This window comes from Zootermopsis nevadensis, unplaced genomic scaffold (assembly GCF_977971745.1).
Source record: "Zootermopsis nevadensis isolate Lab colony 2312 unplaced genomic scaffold, Znev_1.0 Znev_ptg000061l, whole genome shotgun sequence".
Classification (NCBI taxonomy): Eukaryota; Metazoa; Arthropoda; class Insecta; order Blattodea; family Termopsidae; genus Zootermopsis; species Zootermopsis nevadensis.
This window is the reverse complement of record NW_028259192.1, coordinates 23,091,250-23,116,200: the sequence shown is the minus strand read 5'-3', so window position 1 is coordinate 23,116,200 and position 24,951 is coordinate 23,091,250. Positions and strand designations below refer to the sequence as shown.

At 39.4% G+C, this 24,951-nt stretch overlaps 1 protein-coding gene across 8 annotated transcripts in view; it reads right to left on the bottom strand.

The window, feature by feature from the left end:
- Nucleotides 1-637: 637 nt before the first annotated feature.
- The window catches only part of Lmpt (four and a half LIM domains protein limpet), a 147,425-nt gene continuing 123,111 nt past the window's right edge, over nt 638-24,951 (bottom strand). For 7 of the 8 annotated variants that reach the window (XM_022061673.2, XM_022061671.2, XM_022061676.2 and 4 more), the window contains 3 exons: nt 5,080-5,249; nt 4,249-4,435; nt 638-3,795 (listed from right to left, as the gene is read on the bottom strand). In XM_022061673.2, the coding sequence (XP_021917365.1) occupies nt 3,638-3,795; nt 4,249-4,435; nt 5,080-5,249 (515 nt within the window). In that variant the 3' untranslated portion in view covers nt 638-3,637. Of the gene's footprint in view, nt 3,796-4,248; nt 4,436-5,079; nt 5,250-16,004; nt 16,403-24,951 lie in introns of those variants that run through there. The other variant, XM_087341071.1, reaches the window with a different exon arrangement.

Genomic DNA, 24,951 nt, shown 5'->3' with positions numbered 1-24,951 from the left:
ACACTCATTTTAAACCAGATGTAACTATATAACACTGACACATAAACTCTTACATTGACAATACCAATTGTCCTGATGATGGGGGCAGCAAGAACATCTGGAATGTTGAACTCCTACCAGGCAACATGGTGTTAGAACCCAGAAAACAGGCACCTTCATGAAAGTCTCAACTTGTACTCAATAAGAATGGTGTTCAACATATAACAAGGAGGCTGTACAATGTCCAAAGTAATGGTCAAGCTGTTCCTTTTTATAACATTCATATAAAACTCAATTTCAACATATTCAAATTGCTTCTACGGCTTCGGACAAAATGTTGCTGTTTTAACGATCATGTAGAAAGGGGATTCGAAGCCTCCTTTTACAGGCCCACCAGTTGGATTCTAACTCTGGCGTGGTTCTGACAGTAGCAACATTCTACAACAGCACACGGCAAACCAGACTGTGCATGAACCACGACACATAGCCAATAGTTTGTAAAGTATATAAAGACTGCCATCCACCACCGGCACACCATTAGTGCCCAGATGAATAACAGCAGCGTTCTGTGAGGTGAATAAAAAAAGTTGCCAAACAGAATATCAATGAGGCTTACAGTGGAAATGTAATTTCCCTGTGTTGGGGATGAAGGCATTACTTTATACTGAATTGCATTTCTTTATTAATATGATGTGTATGAACAGAATATACAGTTTTTATTATATATTCATAAAATAGCGTAACATGAAACGAGAACTAGATATATACCTCGTATGTTAGAAAGCAACTCTAAGAAGTTAAGAGAAAGATAACAAAGCAGTAATATGCGACAGCATATGCCAGTCAAACAATCCTCTGTGAACATCAGTGTGGCCAACCTGACTAGATAGTCATATACAAAGCAACACATTATTATTTGCAACAAATTGTGAGAAATGATTATCGTCCTATAGTAAAAAGTAACGTGGTTAAAATTTTGCCAACACTTTCCTACACCCAAATGACATAGCACCCTTAGATAATAACATTTTTTGTTCACACTTCAATTTTTGTTACACATCACCACAAAAACATTATCTCGTCTATACAAATAAATGCGTACACATGGATCTAACCTAAAAAAAACCTATAATGGCCTATGACGACATGTGAAAGCAAACAATAGATATATCAGGAAACTGATGCAGCACAATATATGTAGATTTTTCTTTTCTTCTTGGTATTTGGACAGTAAAATGTCAAAAGGAAGTCACTTCTATGATATCATCCATTTAGTGCATGACGAAGTGCTCGAATAAACGTTACAATACGGAAATATGCAGCTTTGTTTTTTGACACTGCGCACGAAGCTGTAGAACCATGGGACGGATGTTTTATTAAAATATTATTAACCCATTATAATCTTTTGTCTGATGATATGGGTGTCAAAAATTCAAAACTGCAAGAATACCGCGAGTTAAGGCCACCTCATCCAAATAAAATAACTATATTTATTATCACATATAAAATGTTTCATTAATTATGTTTATTTGTAAAGTAAAAATTTGTCAGATGTGTTTGTGTATGTGCGCATGTATGTACACGTGTGTATGTTTGTGTGTGATTCTGATAGTGTTCTAAGTGTTCAAGCAACGGCCACGACGGTTCGTTTATATTTTAATGCAATATATCTTTACAAAGCTCTTCCACTCCTTATTTATCTATCGTCCCATTTATTTTTAATGGTAGATATCACAATTTATAACCTCATTTGTTTGCACCCTGCTTCCCCAATCAGAATATATATATGCATTCTCAGAAACAAAGAAAATACATTTTGTCCTAATACATTTCTTTTAAATTTCCAAGCTCTCAGAATATATTTGCATTCTCGGAAACTAAGAAAATACATTTTGTCCTAATACATTTCTTTTAAATTTCCAAGCTCTCAGAATATATTTGCATTCTTGGAAACTAAGAAAATACATTTTGTCCTAATACATTTCTTTTAAATTTCCAAGCTCTCAGAATATATTTGCATTCTCGGAAACTAAGAAAATACATTTTGTCCTAATACATTTCTTTTAAATTTCCAAGCTCTCAGAATATATTTGCATTCTCGGAAACTAAGAAAATACATTTTGTCCTAATACATTTCTTTTAAATTTCCAAGCTCTCAGAATATATTTGCATTCTCGGAAACTAAGAAAATACATTTTGTCCTAATACATTTCTTTTAAATTTCCAAGCTCTCAGAATATATTTGCATTCTCGGAAACTAAGAAAATACATTTTGTCCTAATACATTTCTTTTAAATTTCCAAGCTCTCAGAATATATTTGCATTCTCGGAAACTAAGAAAATACATTTTGTCCTAATACATTTCTTTTAAATTTCCAAGCTCTCAGAATATATTTGCATTCTCGGAAACTAAGAAAATACATTTTGTCCTAATACATTTCTTTTAAATTTCCAAGCTCTCAGAATATATTTGCATTCTCGGAAACTAAGAAAATACATTTTGTCCTAATACATTTCTTTTAAATTTCCAAGCTCTCAGAATATATTTGCATTCTCGGAAACTAAGAAAATACATTTTGTCCTAATACATTTCTTTTAAATTTCCAAGCTCTCAGAATATATTTGCATTCTCGGAAACTAAGAAAATACATTTTGTCCTAATACATTTCTTTTACATTTCCAAGCTCTAACTCGTACACATAAATTGTGTTGATTGTGTGCAGTTCCACGGTTTGTTACGAACGACGCGCCATCTTGGAATGGAATAGCCGCAATTTGATAATGAAAAAGTTTAAGGCAAGTGATGAATAACTCCTCCAAATACCTTATATATAATATAAAAAGCATAACAGCATACATCAAATGTATTATGCACACAAATATCTCATATTTTTTTATTCTATTCATTCATTTATATTGAAAAGAAAAAAAAATGTAACAGAATTCACCACATCCAGTTTTAAACTGCGTTATCCGACATTTTGCATGCGTTACTGTCGATTACGTAACTTTATCTTCCCCCCAAAGAAAACATCTTTGTACAAAAGAATTATTTCAGATATCCAAAAATTACGTACAAATTTTTGTGTTCGATCTTTGTCATCAAGAATTAACGACCTGGATCATTTCCCTTATCATAAAAAAAAAATCATATCCACAAGATAACCTATATATATATAACAATTATTTCGTAAATGGTGACAAATTTTGTTTGCCCATAAAATTTCATTCCTAAAAATTAAGTAAAATATTCATCGTAACTAATGTTGTCAGTATGGCAAATTGGTTAAAAGCTTACTAATTCATAATAACCACTAATTAGGCAAAAAAAAAAAAAATGAGACCCGCTGTTATGGCGTATGAAAAGAAATTATTCTGATGGCGTACCTACGTAAATCTTCCAGCGTACTTTTATTATTTCCTTCATATTACGTATAATTCGTCTCATATTTTTTAAAAAATATATTTATTTTATCTATAATTCTGCTGGTAATATTGTTCCTAAAATATGATCAGTAGCAGTGCATAATATATAAATAGCAAAAAAAATGCTTAATTACTCATAGTGTGGTAATTTTCCTTTAAAGAAATTAAGTAAATCTGTTATTATATTTCTTCGTGTTAACCAGATGCAACTACTTCAGAGATGATCTGCCGTTCACATCAGCTTCTGCTTGGCACATTCGGGACAGATGATGTCATCGGCATCAGTGATGAACCCTCGTCCGACCAGAGACGTCTTGCAGGTAGCGCAGATGAAACAATCATTATGCCAGTGGCGGTCTTCAAAGGAGATAAATCTTGTCCCTCCGATACCTGCAAAAGCGATCAATTAATAATCAACCTCAGAGATAATTCTGTACCAAATTTGCGTAAATGAGAATAGAAGAATGAAATTCTTGTACGTCACAACTTTGAGGAACCAGAACATTATAAGCAATCACGATCACTTGGAACGCTGGCCTTGTAATCCTGGGGTCTCGGGTTCGATTCCCGGCGGCGCCCGAATTTATAACTTGTGTTGGGCAAGGCCGTGGTCTAGGCAACACGGAGTTTTCCTCCGGGGGCTTCCCCGGTTTCTCCGTGGCATCCCAACAATTACTCCATTCACACACAGAAGAAGGCAATGGCAAACCACTTCTGGATCATCTGCCAAGAACGTATATGAACAGGTCCCAGTCCGAGAAAAGGATGGAAGGATCCTGTTCATATGGACCTGTCCTCAGACAGAACACTACAAATAAAAATACAGAAACATGTCCGTCGTACCTGTGATGGGCTTGGAGCAGGCGGTGCACCGCTTGGCAAAGAGTTCCCCGAAGCATTCGGCGCAATATGGCTTCTCGTCGCGCGAAGTGAAGCGCTGACCGGCCAGTGACGTATTGCAGTGTGTGCACGTGAAGCACTCGCGATGCCACGGCTCGTTCTTGTAAGTGACACCTCCGCTTGTGATTATCTGTAATCATCCAACAAACAAACAAACAATGACCCCGAAAACAGGCGAGAACTTACGTGCCGATGCCTTCCACCGTCAGCCGTAAGATTAGAAATTAAAATACTGGATCCACAGTCACGATGTGTTTACGGGACGCAGAATCCAAGAAGTTTGTTTGTTAGTTCAGCACGTACTAAGAGAATTATAAAAGTTATGAAGGATAATTAAAATAAGAATTTATGGCTTAAAACCTTGTACACCCACGCACAGCCAGAAAGAGCTTTTATTGTTTTAAATGTTTAAGAACAAGTTAGGAAATCACACCCAATCTATTCTCCAGGTAAGTATTTTTTCCTCTCCCCAATTAGAATAAGTAAAGCTTTCCCACTATACGCCATGTAGGCGCTTGGGGGGAGAGGTGGTATAGCTCCTACTCATTATTGATCTCGGCAATAGATGGGGGTGAGTGGTCAGCATCACGCCCCGGCCGGCTTTACCCCCGGTACGCATTTGTAGAGGAGGCTGGGTGGGCCCAATTAGAATACGTACGATTTTACCAAGTTAACTAATGAAAACGACGGAGTACGGCCACTGTGACTTGGTACCCGCAGATGCTCAACGGGTATCCTACGTACCTAATGAAAAAGAAACAAAAGACTGCCCACCTTGTTGCACTTGACACAGCGGGTAGCAAACTTCTCCTCGTAGCAGGTGGCACAGTAAATCTCTTGCTCGCGAGGGATGAAACTCTTGGTGCCTATGGCAGTTTTGCACACACAGCAGCAGAAGCACTTCTCGTGCCACTGACGAGTCTTGTACTCCATCTTCTTTGTGCCTATTGTACAAACAACACAACAGTTTTTTTTCAGACAAATGTCACACATCTCCAAGGCGACTAACAAAAATTAAAGTTTAAAAGTGGATTTGGGGTTTTATGGGATGTATTGGCGTATTATGATTAATCTGGACCGAGATGCTTTGGTGATGGACCCGTGTGCTAAACACACGACCGTCCGAGTACATGAAAAGGCGAGGACAGGCGATCCGGGTGGCTGTACCCAATACATTAAGGAATTTATCGAAAATTCCTGGATCCTGGCCCACTGTGTACACGTCATTGCTGACAACTCTTGTGAGTGGCCTTGTGTAGGCTTTTCGGCGTAGTTGAGCAGTCGATTCGTAAACACTAACAGTAGAACGATGACTCATGACACTGTCAAATTACTCCGCGTGAGGACTACTTACATGGGAGGTTGTGTCCGAAACAGCTGTGTTAATGTTTTACGTTTAATCGCTGTTATAAGTAAAGAATGATAATTTGTTAGGATTATGTCACCTACGTAGACAGTTAAATACTTCCCGATTATCTGCCAGATCAGATGTTACTCTCAGACACAAACAAGGATCCAGTATGGCATTACGAGCCAAATATTCATTCAAAAAGGATATGGATTCTTTTTTTGTTGAATGCCCGGTCAAATTTATTTTTAACACTATAAACATTATCACATTCTATGTCAAAATATAAAAACAAATTATAATTTAAAATCCGAAATGTGTCCAATTGTGGGCATATCATAAGATCTGTCAGTATCATCAGACTGATACAGGCCTTATAAGGAATACGTCACACAAATTGGTGATTACGATCTTTACATATTATCATTTAATAATTATTAGCATAGATGAGGTACCACACGACGATGTATTTGCCAAGTAAGACTATTTTATCGATTTGCAACAAAAAAATAAATCTAAACGTGATAAATGCATATTACACTGCTCTGAACCTTGGTGGAACTGACGACAGGTTAGGTTTCCCACAAAGTTTCACAGCTCTGCCAGGAACCGGGTTCAATTTGCGGATTAATAATTGCAATGCAGCCTCGTGCCAGGTGCAAAGAACTGCCAGTCATTCGAACACGCGATGTGGAGGTAACCTGCCAGCGATAATGGAGGTGCTTCTTAGGACAAGCTGAGAGTAGTTTATCGACAATGGCCTCGCGTGTATGACCGACAATTAAATGTTTCTGTCCGAATTTCACTACCATGAATTATATTGTTTCACATTCAGGCCCCGTCTCGTTGTAACGGTCAAAAAAACACGAAGATCGTCTATTACCCAAAGAGTCTCCATGACAACAACGAAGTAGCTAACGCTGTTTAGCAAAATAATCTCTGCTTCTCCTGAGAATCATACGAAACACATAATGAGAGTCTATTAACCCGTCTAAATAATATTTAAGAATTCAGACCGTACCGCGAAGAAAACACCGCACTTCACCATTACAAAGATCAACTGGTTAACGCTGTTTAAGGAAATAATCGCTGTTTACACTGAGAATCATAGTTCGTCTGATTAATATTAAAGAATTCAGTCCGTACCGCGAAGAAAACACCACACTTTACCATTACGAAGATCAACTGGTTAACGCTGTTTAAGGAAATAATCGCTGTTTATTCTGAGAATCATACGAAACACATAAATACATTCTGTGGGCCAAAATTCTGAGTTACTGATTGTTTAAATTAGGTGGTAAATATAATTACCACTAGATTTTAACGGGTTAATTGCTTTAATAAAACGAAGTTATACATATACCGAACGTAAATCGCTAATGAATTTAAACCATCATCTGAAGGTAGAATCAGTTCATCACAGGAATATCGTAAACAAAAGGATTTCACACAAACGCGATGCATCGAGGCAGTCCTTGCCTCATTTATTGAGAAAATTTGCATATTCTAGGCCATATTAGTACTATTTTCTCACATCGTGCAAGACGTTTGCACAACAGGTTTTTAGACACCTAACGTCCAATACAAGTATTTAAATATGCATACGAATGCAAACATTTATACTAACCCATACGTGTAAAAGTTCATTCCATTTCCTTATAAGGTAGGCAACACAACCATTCCTTCTATAAATGGAATAAAATTTTAAAAATACCATTTTCGATGTATTTACAAACATTCAACGTTTGTCATTTACAAAACAACGGGAAAAAATTGTGGATCTTGATTTAACTGAAAACAACAATAAATTATTTTCAACCAACGCCTTCAAATATAACAATTAACGTCCAGTCTAACAAGATACTGAAACATATTTTAGAATTTTTATAATCGTAAAATTTTTTATTGTGGTATTCTGGGGTCTGACGTCATTCGGAAGATCTGGCTGTAAGGAGGAATACAATATTAAAATGGATCTTAGGGAAGCAAAATCAGAGGGTGTTGACTGGATTCATCTGGCTCTGAACGAGGACCGGTAACGGGATATTGTTACCTTATGGCTCCATAAAAGGCGAGGAATGTTACTAGCTAAGCGTACTACTAGATTCTCAAGGGCTCAGATACATGCATTGAGTATCACGTGAGTCCAAGCGCCAGACATGGAAAGTGGCTAAGATTGTAGATAATATTAAAGATCAGAATCTTAACCCTACTCGTGATCTCGTCAAAGCCCTCCCCCAAATGTAAATCTTACATAAAATGTAAGAAAATTGCACAATTAATCACTAAATTCATCATTTTAGTGGAAGATAGACACACGTTCGGAATAACAAAAGATTATTAAGAAAAATGCATGTCAGATCACCAAATACTAAAACTGCTTCCTCGTATCTGAGAGCAGGTACTTCTGAACGATTTCTATTTTAATTTAAGACACTTCAAAAGTACCACCAAGTACGTTAGCCCACGATGCCGTAGGTAGGTTGTCATGACGTCACAAGCCAGCTATAACCTTATAAGTCTTGCACTCCGCTGGTGAGTAAGAGACAAGCTTGTCTGCCAACGGGGGGGAGCCTTCGGGTATGAAGAGAAACCAGTTTTATACGTCACGACACGCAAATAAAAAAAAAACAAAGGTGCTGAACATTATACACATTACAAGGAATTATTTACTCTAATTGTAAGACAGAAACTCAACACGAACGCAGAAATATTTATGGCTGTATTATACGTCCTGACGAAGGACGTCATAGCAGGTGCAGAGAGTTCATGTTGAAACGAGAAGTTAAAACTTCTTTCTACCATTCTGTACATATTTAAAGACTGTACGTCCGTTCTTTCGTCTTGTTATCAACGTATTTCATATGATTCTCACTGCACACAGAATTAGAAAGTTCATATTTGAAATAGTGGAGTGTTTACTTTGCGGTACGGACTGAATTCGTAAATATTAAGTAGACGACCTTCAGGGAAACATATGATACATTTTAATATAATCCCATAAATTCTGTGTAAGTAGATATCCTTAAGATATATCGAAATATCGATATGTCGAAGACATACTTGGCTACGATACGTATCGGTTACAAAAGTGACTTCAGTCCTGAAGAGGGAAGCAGTATGTTTCTCCGAAACGCTGGTCTCTACGTACAATCCAGAGGAAGAATATCGTAGTTTTCTGCGACAGATCATCAATGTGACATCTGGCACTTCATCAAAATGTAACAAAATACGTTGCCTTGTTGCTGTAGGTATTTTTACAGTACAAGGCACTTACCGACACAGACGACTGCGAAACTTAACGCTAATTGGCTAATGAACTGCACTCCCCACGTTTAAAAAGCTACTTGGAGGAACCCGACTGGAAACCAGGAGCTTCGTCAAACTGAATTCTGGAGAACATCGGACATTATCACTTAGAAGAACGGACTCTTGTTTACGTAATTTTATATAGTTTCGTGCTCGGGTTCGAATCCCAACTAAGATACACTTCGCTCAAGAAAAATGTCGATTTTTTTTTTTTTTTTTTTTTTTTGCATTAGGCCTACACTTTTCCCCTCTGCCGTCTTAAGGCTTGGCTTTTCTGAACTCTGTTACACTCCACTAAGTCACGAAATATGTAAACATAAAAGTAAGTAATTCATAAACGACAGGTAAATATAGTTACCGTTGCATTACGTAAGTCAAGACGCCATATTGTAAACAATCGAATGTGTTGAGAAATACGACAAATATTTCAACATGGCTGAGGACAGAGAGGAATTGAAAAGCGTATTAATACGCAACTATTTCAGGTAAAATTTGTCGTAACATTTCGAAAAATCCACATCACGCGCACACAGAGTCAGCCATTCTTAATTATTTCAAAGCATGTTGAGTCAAACACCGGAATTCAGGTCGAAGTTCAATAAGGGCTTCACAAAGAAGCCCTTAATATCTGCACTGTGTACAGAACCTTATTAAATGATTTTGTATTTGATATGATTCTCAATGTAAACAAGGGTTATTTCCTTAAACAACGTTAACCAGTTGATCTTTGTAATGGTGAGGTGCGTTGTTTTCTTCGCGGTACGGTCTGAATTCTTTAATATTAATCAGACGAACTATGATTCTCAGTGTAAACAGCGATTATTTCCTTAAACAGCGTTAACCGGTTGATCTTTGTAATTGTGAGGCGTTGTGTTTTCTTCGCGGTACGGACTGAATTCTTAAATATTAATCAGACGAATTATGATTCTCACTGTAAACAGCGATTATTTCCTTAAACAGCGTTAACCGGTTGATCTTTGTAATTGTGAGGCGTTGTGTTTTCTTCGCGGTACGGACTGAATTCTTAAATATTAATCAGACGAATTATGATTCTCACTGTAAACAGCGATTATTTCCTTAAACAGCGTTAACCGGTTGATCTTTGTAATTGTGAGGCGTTGTGTTTTCTTCGCGGTACGGACTGAATTCTTAAATATTAATCAGACGAATTATGATTCTCACTGTAAACAGCGATTATTTCCTTAATCAGCGTTAACCAGTTGATCTTCAACTACGTCGGACTCCATGCCTCAAAGTTCCTCCCTAAATTGGTTCCCCCTTGTCGACATCAAAATTGCACTAAATGCCACCCTGCCAATTAAAATATAAAAATTCCGACCGTAGATAAGTGTCTGCTCAATTTCTCTAATTGCTCAACTTCTAAAAGCCTTCCTACTGTTCAATGTACCTTTACCAGAAAGACGAACGGGCACTGCCTCTCTCTCTCACAGGACTTTTCCACCTTATGCTCAACTCTCATTCATTGTGGTTCAAAGGTTAAAATGATAACCTCCCGACGCATGCACGAACATATCAGTGGTGTATTTTGGGCGCAGAAACACGTCGGAGAGTGGCATTTCGCTGAAGACGGATGGATGACCTGTCTCTGCAGACCGGGCTCTCTCCGTCTCGCCAGACGATTGTGGTGATGACATCATCGCAATGTTACCTGCCTGACCGGCCGGACAAACAAATGCCAGGCAGCGCGCGCATTAATTATCGCGTTTAACACCAACATTTCGTCGTAGTTTGGGACGTTCCAAACAGCCGAAGACGAGCCGTGTGATATGGTAAAGTTTGCCGACGTTTCAGAGGTGCTTGTTGCCTCCGTCGCAAGGACTCTGGTGGATACTACGCGACGCAGTGTCGCAGAAGACGTAATCTTTTGAAAACACGTTTTTTCCTCGTCATCGAAGACTCTAAATTTGCTACCTTTCGTGTATCTAATCATCCCCGTCAGAAAAATACTTTTACACCTGCAGAAGAACAATGATTGCCTGTACGGTATCCTACGCCTATGTAAGGGGGGGGGGGCACTGTTTTTTTTATTTCTTGTCAAACTTCATTCCTTTCCCAGAACCTGACAAACTGTGTGAAGGACTGGCAGTTCGCGTGTTCGTACCAGGCAGCAGATCACATCTGTTCTCATTCGTCTCGTTAACTGAACCACAAACCGACCTTAATCTGATAATTTTTACTTTTAAAAGTACACAGTTTGGTGTCAAGGTCAGACGCATCACTGGCATACAGCAGTGAGGTTGTTAACTAGTCGACAACGCATTGTACATGCCTTTATGGCAAATGGCACTTGGCAACTGCACAGCGAGAATGTAATTTTGATGAACTCAGATCGGGAAGGTTTCATGAGAAGCTTGTAGTAATCAGTATTAAAAAAAAGTCGAGTCCGTACCTCAAAGAAAACACCGCGCGTCTCCAAAATAATCGCCTCTTATAGCGAGAATCATAATAAAAGCAAAACATACATACAAAATGCAGTTACTGGATGTTAAAGCAGGTGGTACACATAGTTACCACTGATGAATGTGGTGTCAGAAGGTTCATAACCATCATCTGTGAATCGTGGACAATGTTACGAAGAGCCGGCCCCTGGGACGTATGGCACCCGCCGCCTATACACGTCCACGCGGTGACATCAACTGTATTTCTGTTACGAACGCAGTTATAAGTGTGTACAGTGCAGGCAATAAAGCCATGCAACCAAACAGACATCCGAAAAGCACACAGCACTGAGGACGAAATTAATGCAACAAATCGAGTGACAAAATCCCTTCGCGTCAGCCAACAATCTAGGGTTCCGACAGGGCAGTCAATATGACAATCAACTGCGACCAGCGAGACGGGTCATCATCCCTGAAGATGGAGGAAATTTGCTTCGCCGAAACGTTGGTGTCCACTTAAAAGCAAGAACGGTGTTGCATCCCGGATGATCGACATAAACTTTTAAACTTTATTTTAATACATTTAATACACAGGGTGTTCAAAAGGTTTCTATACAGTACAAAATACATTTACTTATATTTTTATTCATTTACAAAAATGTATTCCAAACTATATCCTTTTTCTTGTAATAACAAAACCCTTGCTACCAACACGAAAAACAACCATGTTGTCAATCTCTGCACGAACTACGTAGCGGCTATATAGACTTTTAGAACACCCTGTATTCACGTGGGGCGAAAATTTGTAGCGATAACTTAAGAGCGGCTCGTTCAGAAAGTAGCACAAGGCACCAACTCGCTACTTAGCATAAGTGCTCGGATAATTATCGTCGCATCTAGAAATCAGCAGCGCTCTCTGCGTAAACAAGCAGGAACTACCGACATCCGAGAAAAATACCACGGACCACCACCGTGTCCACATCGGCGTCGGCGAAATGCTTTTACCTGCGTAACAAGTGATCCACACGAGAATCATCATCATCATCATCATTGCTAATGATGAATGAACCGTGTAATGAGGACTCCAAAATGTGAACTCTTTATTAAATATTATTACGACGAACAAATCGAGAATTAGATGGGCGGGACATGTAGCGCGCATGAGGGATATGAGAACAGCGTACAAAATTTTGGTGGCGAAGCCTGAAGGTAGGAAACCACTCCGAAAACCAAGGCGTAGATGGGAGAATAATACTAAAATGGATTTAAAGGGATTATGATTGGGTTCAACTGGCTCAGGACAGGAACCGATGTCAGGGTCTTGTCCTTCGGGTTTCATAAAAGTCGGACTTCGCTTGTTATAAAAGATGAATTCCAGACGTTCGATGCTCCAAACGGACTGGCAGTCTGTCTGCCTTCGCTCGTGACGAAATGTGCCCTTAAGGGCTTGCCCGACTTAATCCACGGCGATATTTGTGCCAGATGCGTGCTGCTTATGAATCAAGAATTGGCCACGCCCACATTGCGACTGGATATATTTGCGGAGGCAGTACGTCACTTCTGCACGTACCCTCGTTTACAGGCGAAATGGTGACCGTCACGTCGCGAGCCTTTGTTCTTTGCGCACTGGACCGAGGTTTTCGTGGTTTTCCTCAGTCCCTTCAAGCAAATGCCGGGATAGTACCTGAAATTAGGCCACATCCCTTCTAATTCATTACTCACTATCGTCCTCTCATTCTATACTATGTAGTCTGAGCTACTGAAAGAGCGTCATTTAATAACACCACCATCGACAAGCGACAACTTCATCGAACAAAGGAAAAAGGCCTTCAATGTCCTCTAAAGTAGATTCTTCATTTTTTCCTCTCTGGAGGACATGATCATCCTGTCAATTTCCAGGATTCGCTCATTCCCCGGAATCACTTCCCAGTGCCAGACGTGGTAGCGAAGGAGAAAGCATCCATTCCCTAGGCGGGATTCGAACCGAGCACACATAAATTTGCGCCTTAAACTGCGAGTTCGCTAAGGCCAGCAGAAAAGTTAAACACGAATTTAAAAGGAATTTTAAACAGTTTTTTTTACACGATGTATGACCTCACACAGCTAAGCTATTTTTACTGCGTTATTTCGTAACGTAATGTTGAGAAACATCCTCTACAGACACGAAGCTTCAACAAACAAACAGACTAAGAGTTCTCGAATTTACGTGACAGGTTAAAATTTGATCTGATGCATTCAGATTGTGACAGATGGAAATTGATTCCTTCAAATCTACACTTCAATTCTCTCTCTCTCTCTCTCTCTAGAAGCGATACAATTTTTCTCTCGAAATTATGCAGCCTACCCATCGCTGACAAGTGGCAATTCTTTTCTACTCCACATTAAGTAAAATGTAAGGAATTTAGTCTAGAACAAACAGGTTGACGTAAACTTATTTTAGAGAATTTTTAGGCATGTCTACAATAAATTAAGACGCCTGTTGAAGCAGAAACTCGCGTTGGAAATCGTGAACGAGTTTAATTTTAACAAAATGACTTTCGGTGTAACAAGATGAAATTTCAGGTTCTCAGGGCGGGGATTATGAAGGTGACACTATCCTGGTAGAAGTTTGCCGACGTTTCAGAGGTCCTTGCTGCCTTCATCGTCAAGACTATCGCCCTGATCATGGAAGCAGCAAGGACCTCTGAAACGTCGGCAAACTTCAACCAAGACTACACCTCTAACGTTTTCACATCCTGAAAAAGAGACGAGTGTTGCCATAGCAGTGACTAAGAGGCCCTAAGGTAAGTCGCCACGTAATCTGAGGCCCCTATGCAAATACAAGTGGGAGAACTAAGCTCCGCCCACTTTTACCCTTGGGGAATCAGAGGGTCAGTGTAAAAAAGAACTGCCACTAGAAAGCCTGAAATCTATTTAATATCACTGCTCTATTCACCGAGCTTTGCAATTTCGAACAGGAACGTTCTGTCTCCAACGTTTCATAATAATATAATTTTCTGGAGGAGATCCCTTGCTGATTGTCCGATAGTCGCTCAGCTGGCCAACGAATTTCCCGACGTTTATGCTGCATCATTTGAAATTCAATGCACATCCCATATATTACAGGCCCATTTTAATATTATCCTCCCATGTGCCCAGGTAATTCGACTTATCCGTTCCCTTCAGGTGATGATAATACGTCTCAATCAGCCACTGGAAACTTTAAATATTCAAAGTGTCAGGCATAAAAATCTTTGGAAAGATTGTAAGGTATCCAACGCTTCTACGGCCAGATAAATTTAACAAGCGACGTGTAAGATAAGAATAATTGTGTTAGTGACAAAATATCCGTCCATTATCTGCGCTCCTGTCTTTTTTACGACTAATGGGGCTTCAAGGTCACACGCCGACACCTCAAAGTTACGCTTCTCGTAGTTAATTCCTGGACAAGTATAAATAAATATAAAATAAAAATGCGTGCTTACATTCAGACAGAACAGATTTGGACAATACGGACCACATCCAATTACTTACCGCCCCTGAACTGATTTATTAGCAGAAACGTACGAAATTACACCGTCAGTTGTTTATATGCTATTTTCAGTCTGTATATAAATCAGTGAGAAACACTGTCAATATGTCCCATTACATTTTAGCTTCTGGAAAGATGTTGTCTATTATTATTATTATTATTATTATTAAAATTATTAATTATGTTCTGAAGCTGAATTTTGTATTTATGTGTTCCACGATTATTTCCTTAAACGAAGTTAATCAGTTGATCGTCGTAATGGTGAAGTGTGGTGTTTTCTTTGCGGTACGGTCTGAATCTTTAAACACGATTTAGACGGGTTAATAAACTCTCATAGGTTTCGTGTGATTCTCAGAATAAACAGCGATTATTTCCTTAAACAGCGTTAATCAGTTGATCTCTGTAATGGTGAAGTGTGGTGTTTTCTTTGCGGTACGAACTGAATTCTTAAATATTATTTTGAGGAGCTACGGCTTCAAAGGGTGAAAGATTGTTTTAAAAAAATTTAGGTGATGATAGAAAAAATTGTCGGACTTTGGACGAAAGCTTTTTATGAGATAACAGAACGCGGCTAAGTCAAAATATAAAATGACGGCTGTATCGAACAATTAGGACTGTCAATTTACTTAATTTCGATGTTAAGGAAACAAAATATTTGATTCCTTTGCCTTATAAAAAATCAGCAACTCTGTATTCTGTCCACAGAATGTCTCGTTGCATTTCGTACGATTCTTAGAATAGACACAGATTATTTAACTAAACAACATTAATCAACCGACGGTTGTCATGGAGACGAGTTGTGGTCTTGGCGAACATGGTATCTGAATGTTATTTAGATGCTTAAAATTGTTAATACTCATTCTAGCATGTCTTATCCTCAGTCATGCTAAGTAAAGTAATTAGTTGATAATCAGTAAGATAATTTCAGAATAAAGCAGAAAACAAGTTAGTCTAATGAAATATAAAAAAGAACTGAACATTTTCACATAAATTAAATGCGTATTACGTTACTGAAAGACAATTCTATGAACGAAATGAAATTCTTTCGGCCGATTTACTTGTAACTTGAATCATCAGGCAACACAACTTCTGCAGAGAACACAAAGATTAAGAAAGGAGTCCAAATTCGTACCTGTAATGATTTTTTTGGGGTCACCAAGAAGACAGCCTTCCTGCAAAGCGCACTCGAAAGTATTTTTCTTTTTACCATCGTCGGGGGATGGTAAGAATGTGGATAATACTGCGACATCTTCGTTATTTTCCTTAGCTTTCTTGATTCGGTCTTCGCCGACAGTTTTCGTAGTCAAATGAAGTCTTGTTTCAAATTTCTCCGCCAAGACATCAGTAGCCATGGTTTTTTTTTTTTAAAAAAAAGTGATGTTTAATTTATTCGATTTTTAAATCGTGTTTTCACGTTCTGAAGTAAACCAACGCTGTTCTTACGTACAGACGCAACTCGTTTCAAACGCGAGGGCGACTGTCAGCTGTTACCGCCGAGAGCGCTTAAGTCAGACTGACTGAGCAGTGAGCGAGCCGGTACGGAATGAGACTGGCTCTTACCACTGCGTTAACAGACAAAGAAAACAAACCACAACAGACCTTAAAGTTTAAAAACTATATTAAAGATTAACACGAACGACGCATGCGTAGTGACTGCTTAAAGACCGCACGTCTCTGAAAGACTTAATCACCCGAACACGTGGCTTCATTGTACGCCAAAAGAATCGATAGGTGCCCTACAAAGGCTCTGTTGATCAAAAATGGGCGGTACAATCGATCCTCTGATGTGTGTGAGTGTGTGATGCATCTAAATAAGCTGGGCGCGTGTTTAAAATCTGTCCCAGTTTCTAGAACAACCAAAATGGTTGAACGTAATTGTGATTACAGCACCGTGTATAATTTTCTAAGAACAAATCAAGCAGCAATTGTTCGGCCAAAAAAGGCAGGGTGGGGTCACGCATGTTTATAAATTGCGAACCACAAAGTCAAATTAACTTGAGTTGTTTCAGAGACCCCGCCTTACCGAAGCCGAGAAAAGTCGGACTCACAAAAACGTCACTGGTACGACACGCCACGATGATTATGACGGGGACTGATCATTGTCAGATTGACATATTTGAAGCGACGTTTCGGCAGTCTCGTTTTCGTACAGTGAGGATATATATATATATGGCTGCTGTCATCTGGCCACAATCCGACTCTGAGTATGAGGGTCACACGTTCGTCCAGCAAGAAAATAAAAATTTGCATTACGTTGGAAATTTTCGACATTATGGAGATTACCATTCGGAATGATTCCCATCTCCGCCTAATTTAAATGATCGCTTCCGTACAATACGCATTATGTAACCCAGAAGGAAAAGTAACCTTCACTTTCCTTAAACGATTTGCCCACTATCGTAATGAAAACGAGGAAAATTTTAAGCCATCTCTGCGTCCTTAATTTGCAAGTCGCCTGTCATTGTCGCGTCCCTCAAAGGATAAACCAGCAAATCCTCTCCGACTCAGTCAACCTTGGAGCATCACCTCGTGCTCTCATCTGACAACGTTGTTCATTTTCATACGGCATCACTAGGTCCGTTCGGATGTGTCTCCCTTCTGAAGTTGCTCTTTCCAGCGAGCTGCATAAATCAGGGTCAAATTGTATCAGCAGAATGATTTTGAAGACTCAACAAATAATATTTGGGTAGTTGGAGGTCACTTGAGTGACAAAAACCTTTTAAATTCTAACTCTAATTAAGCAGATGCCCTCAGAAACTGACAGCTGTACAACTGTTCAATAAACGCCTTCGACTTTTATGTAAAGTGGGGGATTCATCACCGCGTTCACGAGAGCCATATGAATGCAGTTCACACCTTCTGGCCCTACTTCCTTGCCAAATTGGTGGTCCATCACACAGCATCACACGAAGATTGAGTAGACCCTCGGGCGATACTTGGCAGAGGAAGATGTCGAGTTGCTACAAGATACTAAATAAGACAAATCGGACACTAAGTGAGCCCGGACACAATCCATTGACGGTGTAAAAGTGAGTAGATGAGCAGTTACTAACTTCGCTGATAATTAACCACACAAGGAACGTACCTGTGTGGGCGTATTGACGCTTACAGGGCTGCCAACTGTTATCTTAAAATTCTGTGTAAATTACGAGCGAAAAGGCAAACACGGGTGCATAGTCCAGTGTCTTCCTGTCAGTCTATGAATCTGCAGATTGTCACTGGTGCGTCAGTAGTCCGATATCTAAATTCACGTCACGAAATGCTCTTGACTCATGAATACTCGATCTATCCATCTGTATTTTAAAACAAAGAGAGCTTGATTCAATTTCTGACATGGTTTCCGCTGAACGATCTCACTCCCCAAGCTAAAATGACTTAAAACACACGACTTCGCAGAAATTCTTTAAAATTTATTAATCGCGTCTACAGTACGTAGAACCACGTCCACAAATTTTTCAGTACCATGAGAATCGACTCTAATCACATTGCATATAACTTAAAATAATGTAATATATTTCACGACGTAATTCTATAAATATTTCGTAATGACACAAAATGTAATTCGCAAAGAATTTCGGGCCATCACTTACGACATGAAGGCGCTTGGCTACGGAATCTATCGTCTAGGTTCGACTCCCGGCAGCTTCTCTTGGCAACGTCCCTAAGTTTCACCCCGAATCACCCAGGCGATCTAGAGTGATGCTTGTAACAAGTTTGGTAATTACACACACCGCCAATTTAACAATCAATAACTCTGCGTTTTACCCACACAGTGTACGAATGTGTTTCGTATGATTATCGTTACAAGCAGCGATTATTTGCTTAAACAGAGTTAACCGATTGATCCTTCTAATGGTGAAGAGTTGTGTTTTCTTCGCGGTACGGACTTAATTCTTAAATATTAATCAGACGAACTATGATTCTCAACGTAAACAGCGATTATTTCCTTAAACAGCGTTAACTAGTCGATCTTTGTAATGGTGAAGTGTTGTGTTTTCTTCGCGGTACGGACCGGATTCTTAAATGCTGTTTGGACGAACTTCGTAATTCAAAGGGTTTTCTGTTAATGTTGGTGTCATTTACAACCTGACTTTTGAAACAGAATTGTAAGAAGCACAATCATTTTTAAGTTTATTTACTTTAATTTCGATAGATACTTTACAAGAAAGACGCAACTATTGAATCACGCTGTGCATATTGTGGTAAACACGTGACACCTTCTTTAAACCTAACTCCCAAGAATACCGGATGACATCATGTTCAGTCTCTATCAAGTACAGACACCGGCAAAACTTTGGTGCCCGCCCGCCCGCCCGCCCGCCCGCAGACGTACGCACGGGTTGCAGTTAACAAGTCTGTGAGGGGAATGTTAATTAATACCGATTTTAATTACACCGGATAACTTACTATCTGGAACGTAGCAAGGAAATCGAACATTCCACAATGAGCAGGGTTGACTTCTTAGCCGGCCAAGTGAATAACTTAATGATTGATTGTGCAAAGCCCCTGGGTTCCAAATCACCCTGTTTTTCGAAAATGCAGGCCTCTATATTGTAAAAAGAACACATTTAATTAATCCTTCAAAGCGTAGCGGGAACTATATGTACCACCTGCTTCAAAAATCAGTAACGCTGTAATTTGTTACGTGTTTAGTATGATTCTCACTATAAACAGCGATTATTTCCTTAAACGGCGTTAACCAGTTGATCTTTGTAATGGTGAGGCGTTGTGTTTTCTTCGCGGTACGGTCTGAATCTTTAATATTAATCAGACGAATTGTGATTCTCAGTGTAAACAGCGATTATTTCCTTAAACAGCGTTAACCAGTTGATCTTTGTAATGGTTAAGTGTAGTGTTTTCTTCAAGGTACGGACTGAATTCTTAAACATTAATCAGACGAACTATGATTCTCAGTGTAAACAGCGATTATTTCCTTAATCAGCGTTAACCAGTTGATCTTTGTAATGGTTAAGTGCGGTGTTTTCTTCGCGGTACGGACTGAATTCTTAAATGTTATTTAGGCGAGCTTCGACTTCGAAGTGTTTGGTAAAAATTACAATAAATTAAAACAATTTTAAAAATAAAGCAACAGTCATTACGGAACTGAATGTCGATCTGCGGGAAGACATCACATCAACTCTTGACGTCACTTATCCATGCAGTGAGAAATAAACCTCTAAGACCACAAACGATGGCGCAAGCACTCCTGCAAATTTGTCTTGGCCACGTGACATTAGTCTCATTTGCTGTGTTGACCAGTGGCATTTGCCATTCAATCTTAGTTCATGACTTTGTGTGCTTTGCTTATTTCGACTATTCACACACGGACAGAAAATGAACACTTTCCCTTGAAGGAAGTTCTAATTACGTATGGTGTAGCGCCACGCGATCGAATTCCTGCGGAGCGACTATTAAACAGCTTCGTCCGTCCGTCTGTCCAGACGTTTGAAAGAAATCGATAACCGATAAACCGAGTTTGATTCAATTCGACATTTGGAGAATTGTGCAAAAACGAAACTTTGTCCAGGACTTTTGGTTGGACAATTTTAATGACTACTTTACATAAGAGAAAACGTCATCAGGATTTATTGGCCTGATGATAAAGGCAGCAAATACTTTCGAAACGTCGGTGAACTCGTACCAGACTACACGGGAGCGACATCACAGGAGGCGGACATGTTCGTACTTGCTGCCGAGAGAACCTGGAATGTCTCTGTTGACTCTGTACAAAAAACAGCCTACAAACTGTGCATTTCGTTCGGCATGATGACCTGTCAATTACAAAACGTCCATTACATGTAGCTGATGCAACTCCCACGGCCCGTTTCGTACAAAAAGTACCAAACACACAAGAATTTACGTGGCAAAAAAATATGCGTTTAAAACCTGTTTGATACGTTCAAGGCACTCCACGTTAATTAAGTCTGTCATCCTTGGCCTAGCGTGTCTGGATTTCATTTGAAATACGGACAAGTCAGTGCGCTGGGGCCCACACAGACCGCTGTGGCGGGGTTATGAACCAGCGGGCCGCGGACTTAGCGCCCTGTTCATGTCTCTTAGCTGTCTCAAACACCTTCGGCCAGTCTGAGGCTGCCAGTTAATCAAATACCTCTCTGAATGTGTCACTAGTTTAAAATGGGTCTTTCGGGAGGCCCCATAGTCCTTATAGATCACACCATAGGCGTTGAACGGGGGGTGAGAAGTCGTCATTAGACACGGGAGCGGGGTGCTAACCAATAGTAAGCTACCACGTGGTCCAAGCAGGTTACACTGGCGAGCTCTCGTGCTCAAGGCGAAAAACCTAAACGGGAAATTTCTTCACCAACTAAGAGACCATTAATTTTCAGGCAGGATTGTGCCTCATGTATTTCGTTAGTAAGAGACAGGCTACATTCAATTCCATTACTTTCACATGCTAACCTCGCCTCTGAAATTCCGACCGTAATCCAGTTATTAAATTTCCAATGCGTTCCCATGATTACGGATTCAAGAACAGATTATTTGCAGGACATCTACCTATTTCGTACATACGGGAAATATGGAATTCTGAATGCAAAGCAGACCTAGTCCACTCATCCGTGACACAGTTTCATATTTTCGCAATTAATCAGTGCGCAGTCCCGTATGAACCACAGCTGATAATTGCTACGTCATCAGAGCGGTAATGACGTCATGCATAAAGAACTTCGGAGTGGGGGAAAATTGAAGGACGGGAAATCCAGTTACAGAGAGAGAGAGAGAGCAGATGAGAATATGAAGAAATATTTTGAATAAAGAGATAGAGAAATTTTGAGGAGAAGCCTTTTTTTTCAAATTTTTCAGGTTAAAAGGAAGAATATTACAAACATATCAAGATTCAGTCCGTACCGCGAAGAAAACACTATACTTCACCATTACGACGACCGACTAATTAACGCTGTTTAAGGAAATTATCGCAGTTTATTCTGAGAATAATACGAAACACATAAATACACTCTGTGGATAAAATGCAGAGGAACTGAATGTTAAAGTAGGTGGTACATATAATTACCACTGACCTCTTTTGGGTTAAGTAACGTATAGCTACGTATGCAACGTGAATAAAGTAAACAGAAAACTAATATAAAATTTTGGTTTTGGAATAAGGTCATTTGGAATGCGATGGTGCAACAGAATAGTGAGTGACACGAAAATTAGTTGTGGTGTCGCGAAGTCTCGAACAAGAAAGAGTCAAGAGAATGTGTTACGCCGATAAAAAGCGAATTGAGATTAATCCGCACAAAGTCGATGCTAAAACTACGAACCTCGTGAATCGTATCAGAAATGACACGCAGTGCGTCAAAACAATTATTCCATTTACAAGACGACAGAATTATGATAAAGATTAGGCAGAATTAGGTCATGATAATGAATATATGTTGAAGAAACGTGGCGTATCTCTGTCCTCAATCTGCAAATGACGTCTGAATGTCCCTGATTTGAATTATTCTTTATTTTCATTTCAAAAACTTGAAACATTTCTCACACAATACGTTTTAGGCGAAGACGAAAAGGACCACATCACAGGCAGACAACAAATAATATGATCACGGTGATTATCTGTGTCACGTAATACTGACCACATAGGATGGAGTTGTCAGATAGGACCACTGTCGCCACTTTCACTCCATAATCGAGAGTTCTTGTTCCTACACAAAGCCCTGACAGATAAGCAATAAAAATACACCGCCAGAGAAAACCCACGTCGATTCCAAATAAGAATTTCGAACTGTCACTAACAGACAGTGAACTAGATTTTACTGTTACACCGCCCTTTTAAACCCAAATGACGACTGAATGTCCAAAACAGTTGTTTATCGGAGCGAAAAAAAAGGTCCTTTTATTTATTTAGTGGCCCAAGACAGAGGGATGTACAAATAAGTTTTCTGTGCCCAGTAACACGCTCGGCTACGACCACGCTGTGTGTCCCCAGCTGACCGATATTAACTATACTTAGTACGGACGTTGTGCCATCTACCACAAGTCTGTAATAATAATAATGTGACGGACAAGCAAACGTCTGTGGTGGTGGTGGGTCGAACGGAATAACGTTATTGTGTGTTTGATACTTTTCAATTCTCCCGTCATCCCCAACGGGAATATTACTAAAACCGAATATAACAAAAATCATCGAAATTTTTGAAACGAGGCAACACGTTGAATTCATAAATGATGAAACCAAATTTCTACCTTGTCTGGAAGAATAAGTTTATGAAATCTAGAGTAGCTTTGAAATGCGTCTGTTAACAGCAATTTGTAACTAAAAGTTACGGTTCTGCACCCATGAGACGAAGACTAAGGTATAGAACAGCCCTCGCTAGCATACACATTTATGGGCTTAGACATTCCGGCTCTTATTGGACACTGAAACCTGATTCTAAGTTGCTTTTTCAGAAAGGTACACTCCCCCCCCCCCCACCACTCCTCCAAAAAAAAAAATCCGCGTACTGAAGCAGACTGAAGAAATTCTACTTAACTTCTAACTTCGTCACGAAGGACACATCGCGCGTTTTTACAAATTCTGAATTACAGCAGCGGAAATCACAAAAGTCCTGACTGCAAATTCATTTCCACATGTTAACGAAAAACGAAAAATTATTTGCTTAAGTTTAATTTCCAGTCAGATGTAATGCAAATAAAAGTGGCCTACACCCAGAAGGGTCGATTAATTACACCAAATATTATACTTTAACGGGAATGCGAGTCAAAGCGACTGTCCTCTTGGTTAAATCCGGGCATCGGGTCTATCCACGCGAATCCTCCGGACACGCGTCCTACTTTTTCACGGGTCAACACTAAAGAAATTAACGCAAAACATCTGACGATCGAACGTCGACGTTCAGCAATTCCGGAGCTATTGCACTATCTTTGGACGTTGCGCAATCAAATCCACTACAAAAAAAGCGTCGCTAATTAAGCCAAGGTTAAAAAGTAATAGTCCATTAGCTCACACTTGTTTAATAAAGCATCTCAAATGTCACTATCGATATATCGATCGACCTTCCTATTAATTTACAGTTTTCAAGAGGAAAACCAACCGAGGTGGTAATGAATTCTCTCCTCGCTGAGAGCCAATTTGTTACCGGCCCCAGATCATAACCGACCACACAGCATCAGAACTCGACGCCCTTGGGAAATCCACAGATTATCGTAAACATTCGGCAACTTTTATAATCAGTGCTGTTGTAAAATGGGGGCCGTCTTAAAACCGTATTTAGTCACAATTAAATATAGAACTTATATTCCCTATAACCACGATAACTGATTACTAAGAATTGCGAAAGGCGTTTTCGTTCTTCGGCAGCGACTAATAAATTATAATATAAGCCAGTCGGGCAGTTTTAATTTACTTCGGGGTTAACCTTCTATCAGATGTCTCGAACAAAACCCGTCCGATTGACCTAAAACTTCCACAGCAGACACTACGCCATCTACAAGCTGATTACATTCCCTCATAGAGAAGGGAGAAAAATTTTCACTGTTGCATAAAATCCAAAACAACTACATTATTACGGCGGTGACAATGTTACGTCAATCCTCTGGGTTATAACGCCCTGTGAAATTCAGCCCTGAAGATGTACGCAGCAATCTCATCCGAAACTTTGGTATCTACCTTCAATTACACACGGCGTCACAACCCTGGAGACAAACATCGACAACTGAAAGAAAAACTTTTTTATTCCGACAATTTCATTAATTCTAAGGTTCAACACTGTTATTCCATACATGCACTTTTTGTCTAAAATTTTGTTATTAATCAATAAACTTTTTTTTTTTACTCGATACTTTCGTGCCAGGAGACGAACTGCTACATTCTTCACAAAGAGCATCAAAATATGACAATGCGAAGTCATCGTCATCGAAGTTAACGTTCTTGTTCTCACGACAAATTTTTGATCTACGGAGTAGCTTCAGCTGGCTGGTGTACTAGTAGTGGCATCTGTGAGAGAATGTACAAACTACAGGACATAATTCTTACGATCGTGGCCCCATCTGTACGATTTTATTGTCGAACTACGTCATCAATACGTCGAGGAACATGAAGGGTTAAAAGTTTCGTG